At 41.4% G+C, this 14,646-nt stretch overlaps 1 protein-coding gene across 2 annotated transcripts in view; it reads left to right on the forward strand.

The window, feature by feature from the left end:
• Window positions 1–14,646, forward strand: part of chd7 (chromodomain helicase DNA binding protein 7) — a 123,002-nt gene that overhangs the window by 58,409 nt on the left and 49,947 nt on the right. For both annotated transcript variants that reach the window (XM_007896721.1, XM_007896722.2), the window contains exons 4-8: window positions 2,115–2,250; window positions 7,265–7,384; window positions 7,844–7,906; window positions 8,666–8,721; window positions 11,377–11,494. In XM_007896721.1, the coding sequence (XP_007894912.1) occupies window positions 2,115–2,250; window positions 7,265–7,384; window positions 7,844–7,906; window positions 8,666–8,721; window positions 11,377–11,494 (493 nt within the window). The remainder of the gene's footprint in view (window positions 1–2,114; window positions 2,251–7,264; window positions 7,385–7,843; window positions 7,907–8,665; window positions 8,722–11,376; window positions 11,495–14,646) is intronic.

Below are 14,646 nucleotides of genomic sequence, written 5' to 3' on the forward strand. Positions count from 1 at the left end.
AGTTCTCCACCAGGGCAGTGTCTTTAACCATCAGGTCACGGGAGGGATAGTTGTTTACCAATTCTGCTTTTTGTTTTAATTTTAGTTTTTAGTTTAAATTGCATTGAATCACACTATTGTAAATCCAAATAGTTCGCTGGAATTTTTAACTTTTAACTTGATGGAACTTTGGTTTAACATCTTATTTTTTAGAAAAAGGGTCATGCCTAAAATGGTGCTTGACCTTAAACTTCCAACTCAGAGTCAAGGGTACTATCAAACTGACACCTAAATCTCTCAACAGTTAAGGTACATTTACAAAAAGAAAAACTGACATTTCTGCCAGATTAATTTCAATAGTCATAAGAACATATGCCTGAATGAGAAATGTCGACCCCACTCATTCCACAAAGCACAATTTTTTTATTCATGTTATCCATGATATCCATGGTCATAGAGCAAACTATTCATCCATATCCCTCTTCTTCCCACCCTGTCTATCCAGCATCACAGTAACAATTGTGTCCCTTAGTATTATTTGGTGATCTCAGTCTACATCTACTGTATTTACTGTTCTGAAACAGGTGTATATTGAGTTTGTATATTGATTTCTTTATTGAAGGAGTTCATGAACATTGGGAAATGTTCCCAAATCCTTTACTTTGAGGGAAGAAAAAATCTCCTAATCCCCAGTCTCACTTAAAGCTTTACAATTTTAAGCCTTCACAATCTCAAAGTCTCACCATCTAATGGGTAAACAAACCTGGCTATGGAGCACTACGCAGTACGGACCAGAAGGTGGCAGGTTAATTCTGTAGTGATACCTCATCTCAGCCAAGGCAATAGTTGGGTATCACAATTGACCTCAATGACCTTAAATTTGAAAGAGAAGGATGAAAAAATGTCAAATACTTTGCTGGGCCTCATCATTTTGCAAGTTTGAATTCTGCCTTTGCTCTTTTCCAATGAAAAAAGTTGAGTTGTGAAAGCCTTTCATCATAACCTAGCTCTGAGTCCACTCAAGTGAAAACATCAATCAATTGATCTAATACAATACATAGCAATCTACATTTCTCAACCATGATCAGTTGTTTCTAAGATTGGTCTCATCAGGATTGGAACTAAGGGATTCTACAGTGTTTTAACAGTCTGTCTGTACTGTACTTAGTCTTATAATCCTTTTAATCTCATTCTTCACCAATTCCTGTCATAGGATTCACTGGTTTTGATGGTTTATGCTGAATGTCTAATTTGAGTTTGTGGGATTTTTTTAAAGGATTGGTCCTTGCAAAGAATTTACTTTGGTATTCAGATCAGGAAACAGCCTGGCCAATCCAAAGCCTATTTTAGATATAGTTCTGAATTAAAGAGCTATATCTGTAGATAAAGAGTTGTTGATGGACTGATCAAATAGGGTTTCCTCTGTTGATGGGCATGAATAGCATAGTGTTGGTATCTTTTTGGTTGGCCAACCAAATACATTTTTCTTTATTGAATTTTTCTTAATCTATAGCTCATTAGATACTGGAATTTAGGTATTGTGATTTGACGCGAACTTGCATAGAGTGGCGTGGGTGTTTGGTGGGCCAGTTCTTTATGCTCCAAGAATTCTATCGTGATCGGTTGAAGACCCCTGGTTTATGGTGTTCCTTTTTCATTTTAGTGGGAGATCGGGACTTGTTTAACAATAGACGGCAAGCATTTTTTACTCCGTATCTATCACCAATATAGGAATTTCCTTGGATATAGGAACACTAAATGATACATATGACTTTGCGGTATTTTTCACTGTATTTAAAAAAATTACAAATCTGTTTATATAAATTATATTATACATCATAATAACTAATGCTTGCAGATTTGTGGTTCATTTATCATTTGAGGAAGTGGAAAGTTTTCTAAATATAGTCGAGCCAATTGCTTTTTATTCTTGCTTGTTGATCAGCTGTTCGTCTGATTGTTCAGAGATTAGATTTCTTTGACCTTTCATAAAATTATTAATGGAAATGAAAAAAGGCTGTTTGAAATACTTTTAGCTCAATTTGGGATAAATTGTTTAAGTAAACTAGAAGAATCATTTAATGCACATTGCTGTTCCACGGTATACAGTATTAAGAAATATTTGTACTTTGCAGCAACAAGAAAAACACACCAGAATCGACTGTTGGGAAGAAAAAAGGCAAAAGGAAACATGAGTCATCTCCAGAAAATTCTGATATGGAAAAAACACCACCCCCATCTCCACAGGAAGAGGATGAATTAGGAGTGCAGGTGAATGGTCTAAAAAAAATAGACATCAAGTCAATGTGTCGGACTAAAACAATAGAGAATATTGACTTTCAATTTCATAATCGGCATGGGTTGTACTTTTTATGGGGTGCTTAAGGTATGGCTGAGTTTTCCTTTAAAGTTCTACCAAGCAGTAATTTTATCCACCAGATAAAATTATTATGGGTGGCTCCTAATATGGGCAGTCTTTAGTAAAAATAAGGAATAAAAGGGTCATTTAGTTCTATCAAGGAAATTCCACATTTTGACCATATAAAATTCAATCCAACATGTGCAACTGGCTTTCTTTCTTGAGAGGGAAACCATCACATATAAACAGGATGTAGTTTGTGAGATGTCTTCCAGTTTTCCAAAAGTATTTAAAGCAAAACTCCAATTCATTGTGCACCTATGTTTAATTTTTACTGTTGATGTATTCATTGCTCAAAGGTCAAGTATCTTCACATTGATTTTATTAGTCTTTTTTAAAAATAAATGTTTTATGGTTCCAAGCTCCTGGGTTTGTTTCAGCCCACATGCAAAGAATGGAAGCAATTGCAGGGAGAGTTCTGGCTTACACTGACCTGTTGTAAGCACCCTGTGGATAGAGTCATCTTCGTGGCTGGCAGATCTATTTGCCAAAGTCTCTCACATGAGGACCTGAATAATCAGTTGGTGTTGAGTAAGCCTGGTGAGCAACATTGGACTTGGACCTCTACAAAATCAAGATGGTTGTCAGATCACAAGGTGACCTGTTTAGGTCCTTCTACTTCCCAAAAGCTGTTGTCTGTTGAATAACTGATGAGGATACTCTGAGGCTTGAGACAACAGCTGTGGGAAGCCTTTAAATGTTGTCTGGGTTTGTGAGCACACAATCCTATGGTCTGGTGAAACCATTGCTCATTGATGCTACCACCCTCCTGCCCACGTGTCTGAGCTATGGGCAGAAGGGTGGTGGCAACGTTCTCATGCATTTTATGCTGAGTTGTGCTGCTCACAAGGAAGTTTGCAGGGAGTTCCCTGTATCTGCTATCCACCTAGTGAGGAATCAAACTTGTGCTTGTTGGATATCACTGGGTGTTTGTGGGATATTACTGTGTACAAATAGGCTGCCTCTTGTACGTTCGCCTACAAATACACAGCTGCTCTACTTCACTTCAAACCCAGTGAAGCATTTTGAAACGTTGTCCTGATGTGAAAAGCCTTCACCAAATGCAAGGATTATTATCCTCCTTGACTGGGATGTAAGTGGGGTCTCTTGGCAGCTATCCAAAACATTTTTGTTTTTAAAAAATGCTGACAGAAGAGTTAAATATTTAAACTTAATTCTGCCAGAAGTGGAGATTGCCAATGTCAGTAAATGTAGTAATGGTAATAGTGTGTACTGCTAATACATTATCAGTAATGTTGGACATTCTTCCCATGTTTTGTATACAATGTATCTGAAACATGGGAAATCATTTAGCGGTTTTATTTTTATATTTGCTGATTCCAAATGAGTGCTTTAAGGTGTTTTAGTAGGAATAGATCATAGAACATCATATGCTTAATGCAAATATTTTAGTGAAAGGGATAAAGCTTTATGAACCTGTTATCAGACGTGTTCTACAATTTTCAAATTGGAGGGAAAATGTGCATCCTAGGTTCTGCATATTCTGATTCATTATTACCGTTATTCTATATATCTGCATTGTGCCTGGATTGTCTGCATGACTTTCTCCTCTATACATTTCTTTCCAAAGTAATCCCATAAGGGGAAAGTAAACAGCAAAGTAAATTTATTTTAAACTTTTAGTTAAACTTGTAGCATATAAAGACCCGTGTCCAAACATTTCTCCTTCATGGTTGCCCACTCCTGAAAATGCAGGATAGAGCAGTGAGGTGGATTTGTGGTAAACGGAAAGCAGCTGCTGTCAGGAAGGGCTGTGGCCTACACTGACCTATTCCTTAGCACCCAGGAGGCATATTTGGCTTCACAGCGGGAATATCTATTTGCCAAAGCCTCTCACATTAAGGACCTGGATTAAGCAGCTCGTGCTGAGCGAACCTGTACATGGTATTGGACTTGGACTTTGAGAATATCAAGTTGTCCGGCTGGCACATCACAAGCTTATCCTGTACAGGTCCTCCCACCACACTGAAGGCAGATGTCCATCAGATAGCCGATGAGGTTTGGAGCAAAAGTTGCTGGAAGGCATTACCTGGATTCTGAGTTTTTAAATACACGTTCATATATTCAGGACATGGAATTCAGCATAAACCTCTCCATGTCCTTTGGTACGGTTCCCACCCCTTTAAAAACTGCTGTCATCACTGCTATCCTTAAAAAACCCTCCCTGGACCCTTCTCTACTCCCTAACTACCGCCCCATCTCCAATATCCCCCTTTCTCCCCAAGGTCCTGGAACGAGTTGTTGCTTCTCAGCTTCACTCCTTCCTCTCCCGCCACTCCCTTCTCGAAACCCTCCAATCGGGCTTCTGTGCCGCCCACAGTACAGAAACAGCCCTGGTCAAAGTGACAAATGACATTCTGCCCATCTGTGACCTGGGCTCCCTCTGCCTCCGCGTCCTCCTTGACCTCTCTGCTGCTTTCGACACCGTTGACCGCTCTGTCCTCATCCATCGCCTCCTCTCACCTCAACCTCCACAGCGCTGTCCTTGATTGGTTCAGATTGCATCTCTCACACCGCCTGCCCTTCATCTTCTCAAACGACTTCTCCTCTAGACCCTGGTCCGTCTTGTGAGGCGTTCCTCAGGACTCTGTCCTTGGTCCCCTCCTCTTCAATATCTATATGCTCCCTCTTGGTGACATCATCCGCATATATGTGGTCAACTTCCACATGTATGCCGATGACACCCAACTCTATCTCTCTGCCTCCACCCTTGACTCCAGGACCACTGCTGTCCTGACAGAATGTCTTGTCAGACATCAAGTCCTGGATGAGAGCTAACTTTCTTCAGTTGAATGTCAACAAGACCGAGACTCTCCTGATTGGCTCCCGTCAGCGCCTTCTCACCTCAGGCGCTGACAGTATCATCATCCATAGTTGCACACTCCACCTTACTAAGCCAATCCGGAACCTTGGCATCTTGTTTGACCCTCAACTATCCTTTCTACCCCACAATCGCGCCATGACCCGCTCTGCCTTCCCCCACCTCCACAACGTTGCCCGGCTCCGACACTGTCTCACACCGCAAGCCGCCGAAACCCTCATACATGCCTTCATTACATCGAGGCTCAACTATGCAAACTCACCTCTTGTCGATCTCCCCAACTCCTCCCTCCACAGGCTGCAGATCGTGTCCTTTCCTGCATTAGGTTCCGCGACCCTACCACCCCCATCATTGCCTAACTCCACTGGCTTCCCATTACACAGAAGATGCAGTTCAAGATCCTGGTCCTCACCTTCAAAGTGCTCCATGGTCTTGCTCCCCCCTACCTTTCCGACCACCTAACCCCCTTACCAGCTTGTTCGCTCCCTCCGCTCAGCGGGCTCCAGCTTGCTTCACATCCCCCACCTTGCTCGCCCCACTGTTGGTGGGCGGGCCTTCGGCACTCTGCACCCATCCTCTGGAACTTCATCCCGCAGTCCCTCCGTCTCGCCCCCTCCCTCGTCACCTTCAAGATCCACCTCAAGACCCTCCTTTTTGACCGTGCTTTCGATCTCCCTGCTTCCCTCCCTGCCCTCCCCCTCCCCAACCTCCAGCTCGGGTCTGTAACTCTGTCTGTCCAGCGCCATGGGACGTGCTCCCGATGTGAAAGGTGCTATACCAATGTAATGTTGTTGTTGTTGTTCATTTTGATTGGTGCGCAAAGAGGTTTGCAGCTGCTGCTCAAACTCTGCACCTCTTATTGTGGAACCATCGCTCAATGGGTAGGAATGTGAGTCTGAGCTGTGGGCAGGAAGATGGTGGTCCTCTTGTCTTCAAGTTGCCTTATCAGCAGAAATAGTTCTTCAACATTTATCTTCGTATCTGTTTATTAACTTAAATTCCTGCATCATTTCGCTCCTCAACCTTCTCAGCTCTGGAAACAGTCTGAAACTTCATTCTCTCCTCAAAGCCATATCCTCTCAGCTACAGCATTCCTAATGAATGTATGCTGCATCCTCACCATAACTCTATAGTGAAAACCCAAAACTGTACACATTATTCCAGTACAGTTGAACCATTATCCTAGTCATTCACTCCCTAGCACCTCCCTACCTCTCTGACCTCCCCACTCCCCAATCCACCATCCGGTGCCTCCGCTCGCCTGGCACCGGCCTCCTGCTCGTCCCTCGCACCCTCCGCCCCACCACCGGCGGTCATGCTTTCAGCCACTATGCCGCAAAACTCTGGAACACTCTCTCAATCCCTCCGCCTTGCCCACTCACTCCCTTTTTCAAGTCCCGCCTGAAAACTTTCCTATTCAACTGTGCTTACAGCCACCCCCTAGGCCATTTAAGAGTGAAATCAGGAAGCATTTTTTCATTCAAAGGGTGGTAGAAATCTGGAATTCTCTCCCCCAAAAGGTCGAGGATGCTGGATCCATTCACACCTTCAAGAGTGAGGTTGATAGATTTTTGCTAGATCAGGGTATTAAGGGATATGGGGAGAAAGCAGGCTATTGGAATGGAAAGGATTAGATGAGGTACAGATCAGCTATGGTCTAATTAAATGGTGGAACAGGCTCAGGCTGTTCAGAGTTGGGCTCCACCACTGTTAAGCACTCAGACCCTACCCTGTGTGGATGACACTATATAAGTGCAAGTTGTTGTTGTAGTCCAGTAAGATGTTCTAGCCACATAGTTAGTCAGAGTGGAGGGTACTATTCTACCTTCCTGCGTGTGCTTGAAGCTGAGGCTAGATCAAAAATACATGCCCTAGTATTTTTTTTAAAAAGGATGTTTGGTTCTAACTTTATAAAACCTCTCTTATTTTGAATGAGAGAACCATGAAATCGATACTAAATTGCTGATTTCTGGCATTTATAACGTATAAGTTTATTTTGACCCACTTTGTGTTACTACTATCAGAAGCGCCGCTCCAGCCGACAAGTGAAAAGAAAGCGATATACGGAGGATCTGGAGTTTAAAATATCTGACGATGATGATGCAGGAAAAGATTCTCCATTGAACACTTCTCAATCAGAGCAGGTATCTTGAATAATTGCTTCTACTTTGGGGAACTTTTTTTTGCTAATTTTAAATACTATAAGTGTACCTCATAAACCAGAAGGAGGACGGGCGCCCTTTCCTTGCTCTCCGCATCCCCCTTCTCACTCTCCATCCCTCCTCTCTCTCTCTCTCTCCCTACTCCATCCTGTTGTGCTCTCTCCTTCCTATATCCACTGGCTCACTCTCTTTCCTCTTCCGCCTATGACGCGCTTTCCCAGTCCTGCACCCACTTTCACACTTTCTCATTCCTCCATCTCCTTGATCCGATGCTAACTTGTGTAAAGGGCGCAAGTAGTATGTAAATGCAAGTTGTTGTTGTTATCTTTATATAAACTGTTCCACTAACTTCCTGCGTTTCTGAGTTACCATATAAGATGGTTATTTTTACATTTTATTTCATCACTGCAAATAGTTGCTGAAAATTAATTGTTTTGTTAGGAACCTGCTGCAGATGGTCCTGTAACAGAGAAAATTATGAGCATACGACTAGTAAAGAAAATCGTAAGTATTAAAATGTTCCTGTTTTTAAAGTGTGGCAAATGCAGTATTATAGTCTGGAGTGCAGCTATTTGGTCTGTCAGCAACAGCTGGTGGCTGGGTAACAGTAGCAGTAAAGAATGTGAGCACATTTAAATCCTTTTAGAGGCTGTTGATTATATAGATTGATTGACTGCAATTTAATGTTCTGAATGGCTGACAGTATACTGAAATTAGCGACCACATAAAGCCTGCACATTACAAATGCCCAAGTACATTTCCAGATTTACTGGCTTCTGTTTAGATTTGAATTTTCCACAGGTAAAGGGGATATATTTCAAATTGTAAAAGTTCTTGAGATTAGTTTTAAGATTGCCAACAATAATACATGTGGCTTCCAGGAGTGCAGCTGCAAACTGGCTGCTGCCTCAGGAAATGGTACATTTGGCATCTGCTTAACACTGTGGGTTTGGCAGGAAGCCAGGTCGAGGTCAGGTTATTGTGAATGGAGTAGCTGGTGGTTAAGGAGGAGATAAAATGATTCATGAGTTGGTTGACATAGTAAGCAGAGTAGCTGGAATTGATAGCTCTTTGCAGGGGTTTTGCAGAAAAAAGTAATCCCTGCCAAAGGAAACTTTTGGTGTTCTTTTCGTACTAATTCTACTTAAGCACATTACACTGTGTCCCTAACCACTTCATAGCAGTGAAGTGCCTGGAGATTTAAATGACGGTGACAAATTGTTTGTGTAGACATCTGATTCTAAAATGTGCTTCTGATTTCAGACTGAATCAGGAGAAGAAGTGGAAGTCGAAGAGTTATATGTCAAATACAAAAACTGGTAAGTATGTGGGTTAGATGATTCCTGAAGGTTTAAAGCTGTCATACTGCATTAGTAAATTTTACTCACATTAGTAGCCCTGTGCTACAGAGCAATTCAAACCTGCATTTGTCCTGCAGATCCCCTTAAGGGTTCCTGTCATTAGCTGTACTGTTGGGAGGAGCTGAGTGGAAGTCAGGGCATCCCCTCAGGGATAGCATGTCTGCACCTCAAGGCTGCTCTTGTGGCCATCTTGGTGGCTAAGTCAAGATTGGCAAATGTAAATGTTAGAAAGGAGGATTCACAACGGTTTGAGGGACCGCTTTGGCAGTCAGGATGCTTGTATTTATAATGATGAGCATGGGAATATTCCCTGTAGAATTCTCTACCAAAGGAGAATTCTCCCTTGCCTGAAATCAGTTAGCTTAGCGCGCTTCAAGGTTTGAGATTGGGACCTTCCTGGTCTAGATGGCTAAGTATCCATCATACGCTGAGTTTCCATCTCCCAGCATCAAACCCCCCAAATTAAAATTACTCAATGCCTATGGCAAAAAAAATAAAATTGTAAGGTACAACTTTCAAATAAATCAACTGCTTGGAGCCGGACAACTGGAATTGCCCAGATGATTTGTGAATTCTGCTTCAGGTATGCCCATCCACGCATATAAGAAAAGGCACTCAAAGCTACATGCAGTAGAGTTAATTATTCATAGGTGAGCGATGGTTTTGTTTGTTGGCTGACTTGTTTTGAATCCACAGCTACATTTTGATTTTTGATATCTTTCAATTGTGTTGCTTCTGTTTAGGGAAGTCACTGCCTATAAATCCTTGGTTTAAACGTCCTCTTGAATGTTCTAAAGGATAAAATTTCTTTTTTAAAATTAAAGCTCCATTTGTTTCTTAATGTCATTTGAGTTCTGAATGCTGGTCATTCTGATTGAACAGAATGGAGGTTTTACTTTTGCTTAGACATCAAAGCAGGAGGAGAAAGGGGAATTAAGACGGTCAGCTTTGTCTTTAGGGAAGCTAGCAGCTAAACCATCAGGATGTTAGAAAGGAGGATTCACAGACGTTTTGAGGGACCGCTTTGGCAATCAGGATGGAATTACTGCTGGATGGGAAGGAGGACAACAGTTAACATTTCTTTCCGAAGACATTGCGTTTAGCAGATCTAATTATGGACTTTGAGGCTGCAAGCAGAGATAAGTGTTTCAGTGCAGGATGAAATGAGCAGAATGGCAGGTAGGATTGAACCAAGGTACACTGCTTGATCTGATTGTAGATGGATGTGAAATCCTCCTTACTAGTTAGAATAACATTGGTAAGGGCCATCCATTAAAGTTTGTTTTTATCCACAAAATAAAAACCTGGGTTTTTTTTTCGTGGTCTTTTATTTGGGTCCAAAAACAGGTGAAAAATGGGGGTGGGGAATTTGTCACAAAATAAAATTGGCTAAATTCAGTGAATATCAGGACTTATTTTGGAACATCGAAAAAAATCTCAAAGTAAGTCAGATACTATCAAAACTCCCTCAGCTCCATTACTCAGCCAGAATTGTCAAGTGTTTTGGGGCTATCCTCCTGGTTGAAAGGTGTTATATAAGTGTAAACTGTATTGTGTCATAAAACCAATGTTTTTATTAATGAACACTCTTTCTCCCTGCCTCTACCTCTCCCTCTTTTCTCCTTGTCGCTCTCTCTCTTTCTGCCTCTTTGTTTTCCTCTCTCTCTGATCTTCCTCTCCCCCTTTCCCTCTGCTCTTCCTCTACCCTTCTCTACCACTTTGTCTCTCTCCCATTCTCTCTCTACAGTTTTCTCTCCTTTTATGACTTATTTCTATCTTTAGCTCTACACTGTGCTTAAGTATCATAGGGTTAACTTTGGACTCCAGCAAAGGTTGCTAGGAACTCTTAATTAACAAGCTTTGGAACCTCACATACAGGCACCACTATTTCACAATTCCTGTAAATTGATATCTGCACCTCTGAGAACAAGTTAATCAGAGGGCATTGTAGATTAACATTGGGGAAAAGATGTTTTGCCAATTGACTTTCACGAAAAAAGCGTGTATTTATCAGTGAAAACATTTAAAAAAAAGACTTGAATGGTCCTTAAACACTGGCCACTTCACTAGCAGAGTTAAAAGATCATAAGACATTGAAGCATCAGTTTGAGCAGGATAAGGCAACACAGAATTCTGATTTTAATTTTAATGGACTGGGTGTGGATCATTTGAGGGCATTATCCAAAATTCAAGATTAGACAGGAATCAAACAAGCAAAGAGGTGAGAAAAGATGAATTACGGTAAGCACTTTGTTTATTGTGGTTTGATCATAAAGTTGATGATTTTTCCTCCCTTTTCTCCACCAGCATTTATTTTTTCAAACCTCTTATGAGAATCAGCCAACCCTGAAAAATGCAATTAAGCTTTTTTTTGTCTCTCAAGTCACTGATTTGCATGTATTTAAATATAAATTCTATGTGCATGATACAGTGAACAATATTTTAGTGATCTTTATCTTCTCTGATCATGACATCTTCAGTATTTTTCCATTTAAACAAAAAACTCAGTTGTGTGCCTAGTTTTAGTAGCTAAGCACTGGTTCAAAGGAAAGTATCCTAAATGAATCCACTTGTGGTTAATCTTTATCTCCCTCCAATTTTTCTATTCCTTAGTTCTTACCTTCATTGTCAGTGGGCAACAGTGGAGCAGCTGGAAAAGGACAAGAGAATTCATCAGAAGATAAAACGTTTCAAAGCTAAGCAGGCACAGATGAACAAATTCTTCACTGAGGTTAGCAATTGTTTATAAGTTGCAAAATGCTGCAAATGTGCAGAGTTTGGAATTATGGCCTTAAACCTAAGGGTGGCTTACTTTACCAGAGATGTTAGCCATTCTGATGGCCATTCTTGCCCTGAACCTGATTATAAACTGCATCAGATATGGTAGCTAATTCCAGAATAATACTTAATATTTTATTTCAACTGTAGTATTTCCTTTAATTTGGGTTGAACAAGGTTACTTATGTTACCATGGATGACTGAAATATTATAATTATATAAAGCACGTTTCAGGGTGGCTGATAAATGTCATTGTAGAACTATATTTTATCTATAAAACTATCTATAAAAAATATTGTATCTTTGGCTCAGTTTCTGTTATTTTCCTATAGCTTTGTAATCAGCTACCCAATACGGTATTGATTGACTCCCATCAAATGCAGTTAATGCAGTGTAAATGTTCTCCAAATGAGGTCTGGATGATGACTATCTATGACAGGATTTGAAATTATACAGATAGATATGAATATAGATGAAATTCCCTACAGGACATTATAGTTCCCAGTCTGTTGAGATAGTGGAAATGCCATCTGTAGAATGTGCCAGTGCTGAATAATGTTGATTGACATCTTGTATTCTCTACTTGATTGCCTTTGGGTGATGGGAATGTTTGCTTTCTTTAAGCATAGTTATTGCCTCCTTTAGTTGAGGAATATTTATGACCAAACACTGTACATGTACATTGGAAGGAGCTTTCTGGACTGCATGACAATTCGTTTTCACAAATAATATAATCGCCTTCATAAGTTTCCATTTCAAGGTGATCTGGGCAGCGCATGTTTTTCAGGCCCAAATATTAGCAGATGGCACATTTTGTGCAATCCCATGTTTCTGTGATTAAGTGATCATTGAGAATGTGACTATTTCCCTGCCAGATGTGCTTTGCTTTTGCTTTTTCCACACAGGATTAAGATTCATTAACCAGATATCCATTGAACTGATTGGCAATCCCTCTCAGTTGTGCACCAGTCTGCGTCCTGAATTGAGTGCACCTAAATTCTCATTTTAAATTTAATGATGCTCTCAGCTCACATAACACACTTGAAAACCACCATTGTGGGTTTGACTTGTGGCTGACATCTGCATTTTAAATATTAATATTCTTGCATTGTGATTTTTAATAATTTCTTAAAATTCCTTGTTTACTATACATGTAATAAGTTGACAGATTTGGTTTCCAGGTCTTTCCAATTTAAATGGCAATAAATGGACATTTTATGTAGAATAAAACTATTTTATGCACCTCCATAAAAGCTGTCCCATTTTGCTTGCTCTAAATGACCCTGATTCCTGCTTTTTATTCTCCAAGCAAATTTAAATTGGCTTTTAGATCTGTTTCACACTCTTACATATTTTAGCTATTTTGTGCACCATTTGAGTAAAGAAGCTCTGTTTGCATTTCCTGTTGGCTCCACGTTTCCTTATTTTAATTATTTTCAATTATGTGCCCTATTTTTTTGAACCCTTTGTCAATCCTTGATCAATGCCTTGATAATGTTGAAAATTTCTAGGTCCCCTCAACTTCTTTTTTTGTCTTCTGTTTCCTTATCGTTTTCTCAAAGCTTAGATTACTGATTCTTTGCTTCATCTTCACCAACCTGTCTGCTCCCTCTGCTTGTCAAACACTGGCTTGCTCCAAGTCTCCCGCCCTGTCTGCTCCACTATCGGTAGTCGAGCCTTCAGCCTTTCTGCCCCCTGCCTCTGGAATTCCAATCCCTAGTCCCTCCACCCTTCAAGGCCTGTCTCAAGAACTTCCTTTTTGACTGTGCCTTTGGTCATCTTCTCTCCTCCACCACCTTGACTGCACTTCCTCTCTGAACCCAACCTGCAGCTCTGGTACAAAACTCTCATTGTCCAGTGCCTTGGGATGTCCTCCCAATGTAAAAGCCGCTATATAAATGGAATTTGTTGTTGTTGTTGTTGTCTTGTCTGCCCTATAATGTATACTTTCTCAAGGCTTCTACAACAACAACAACAAGATTGCATTTATAGAACGCCTTTCACGTCGGGAGGACGTCCCAAGGCGCTGGACAGTTGGGTCGGGACCCGAGCAGGGGGGAAATGGTCAGGGTGAGGGGAGGGAAGGGAGGGAGGGAGCGAGGAGGGGGTAGAGAGTCGAGAGGGGAGCTGAAGGCACGATGGTGACTTAATATTGCCATAATATGTCAGCCTGGGTTTGTTTGGTTTGATTCCTATGGCCAATATCAAGTTATAGTAGAAAATCGTTTCCAGTGTTGGGCACACATATGTTTCACATCTTCTTTTGACATTGCTGTTAAAATAAAAAGGGATGGGTATAGATAGCATTCTATTTATTACAGGACAACCCTCAGTGCTTAAGATAAAAAAAAACATGCATTATAATGGGTTTAGTGAAATGGCCCAGTCTTTTTCCTGCAGTGTGGTTTTCACCACTTTCAGTGCGGACTGTAGGAACCAGCCAGTCTGGGACAGGAGCTGGAATTTGCTGCATTTCTGATATCTGTGGTCCACAGGAACCCCAAGCAAACGCTTTGCTGGAGCGAAACATTTAATAACAGGATTGCCCTGTTTCGATGTGTTTGTAGTACGGAACCAAAGTAAATGATTAGAACACTTAAAATTTACACTTTTGGTTTAGTTACGGTATTTAGTTATTTATTTGGTTCAGTTATGTACTTAGTTATGGCATCCACGGATGCCAAGGCATTGAGGAACCTAGGCATCTTGTTCGACCCTCAACTGTCCTTTCTCCTCCATATCAATGCCATGACACGCTCTGCCTTCCCCCACCTCTGCAACATTGTCCGACTCCGCCACTGCCTCACCCCTCAGGCCGCCGAAACCCTCACTCACGCATTCATCACCCCAAGGCTCGACGACGGAAACTCCCTGCTTGTCAGCCTCCCCAACTCTTCCCTCCACAAGCTGCAGATCATCCAGAACTCTGCAGCTCATATCCTGTCCCGCACCAAACTCCATGAACCCATCCACCCCCACCCTCGCCCGGCTCCACTGGCTCTCCATCCTTCAGGATAGAATTCAAAATCCTTGTCCTCACCTTCAAGGCCCTCCGCGGCCTTGTACCCTCCTACCTCTCTGACCTGCTAATCCCCTATCAACTTC

The sequence above is a fragment of the Callorhinchus milii genome, unplaced genomic scaffold, assembly GCF_018977255.1.
Source record: "Callorhinchus milii isolate IMCB2004 unplaced genomic scaffold, IMCB_Cmil_1.0 Scaffold2, whole genome shotgun sequence".
NCBI lineage: Eukaryota > Metazoa > Chordata > Chondrichthyes > Chimaeriformes > Callorhinchidae > Callorhinchus > Callorhinchus milii.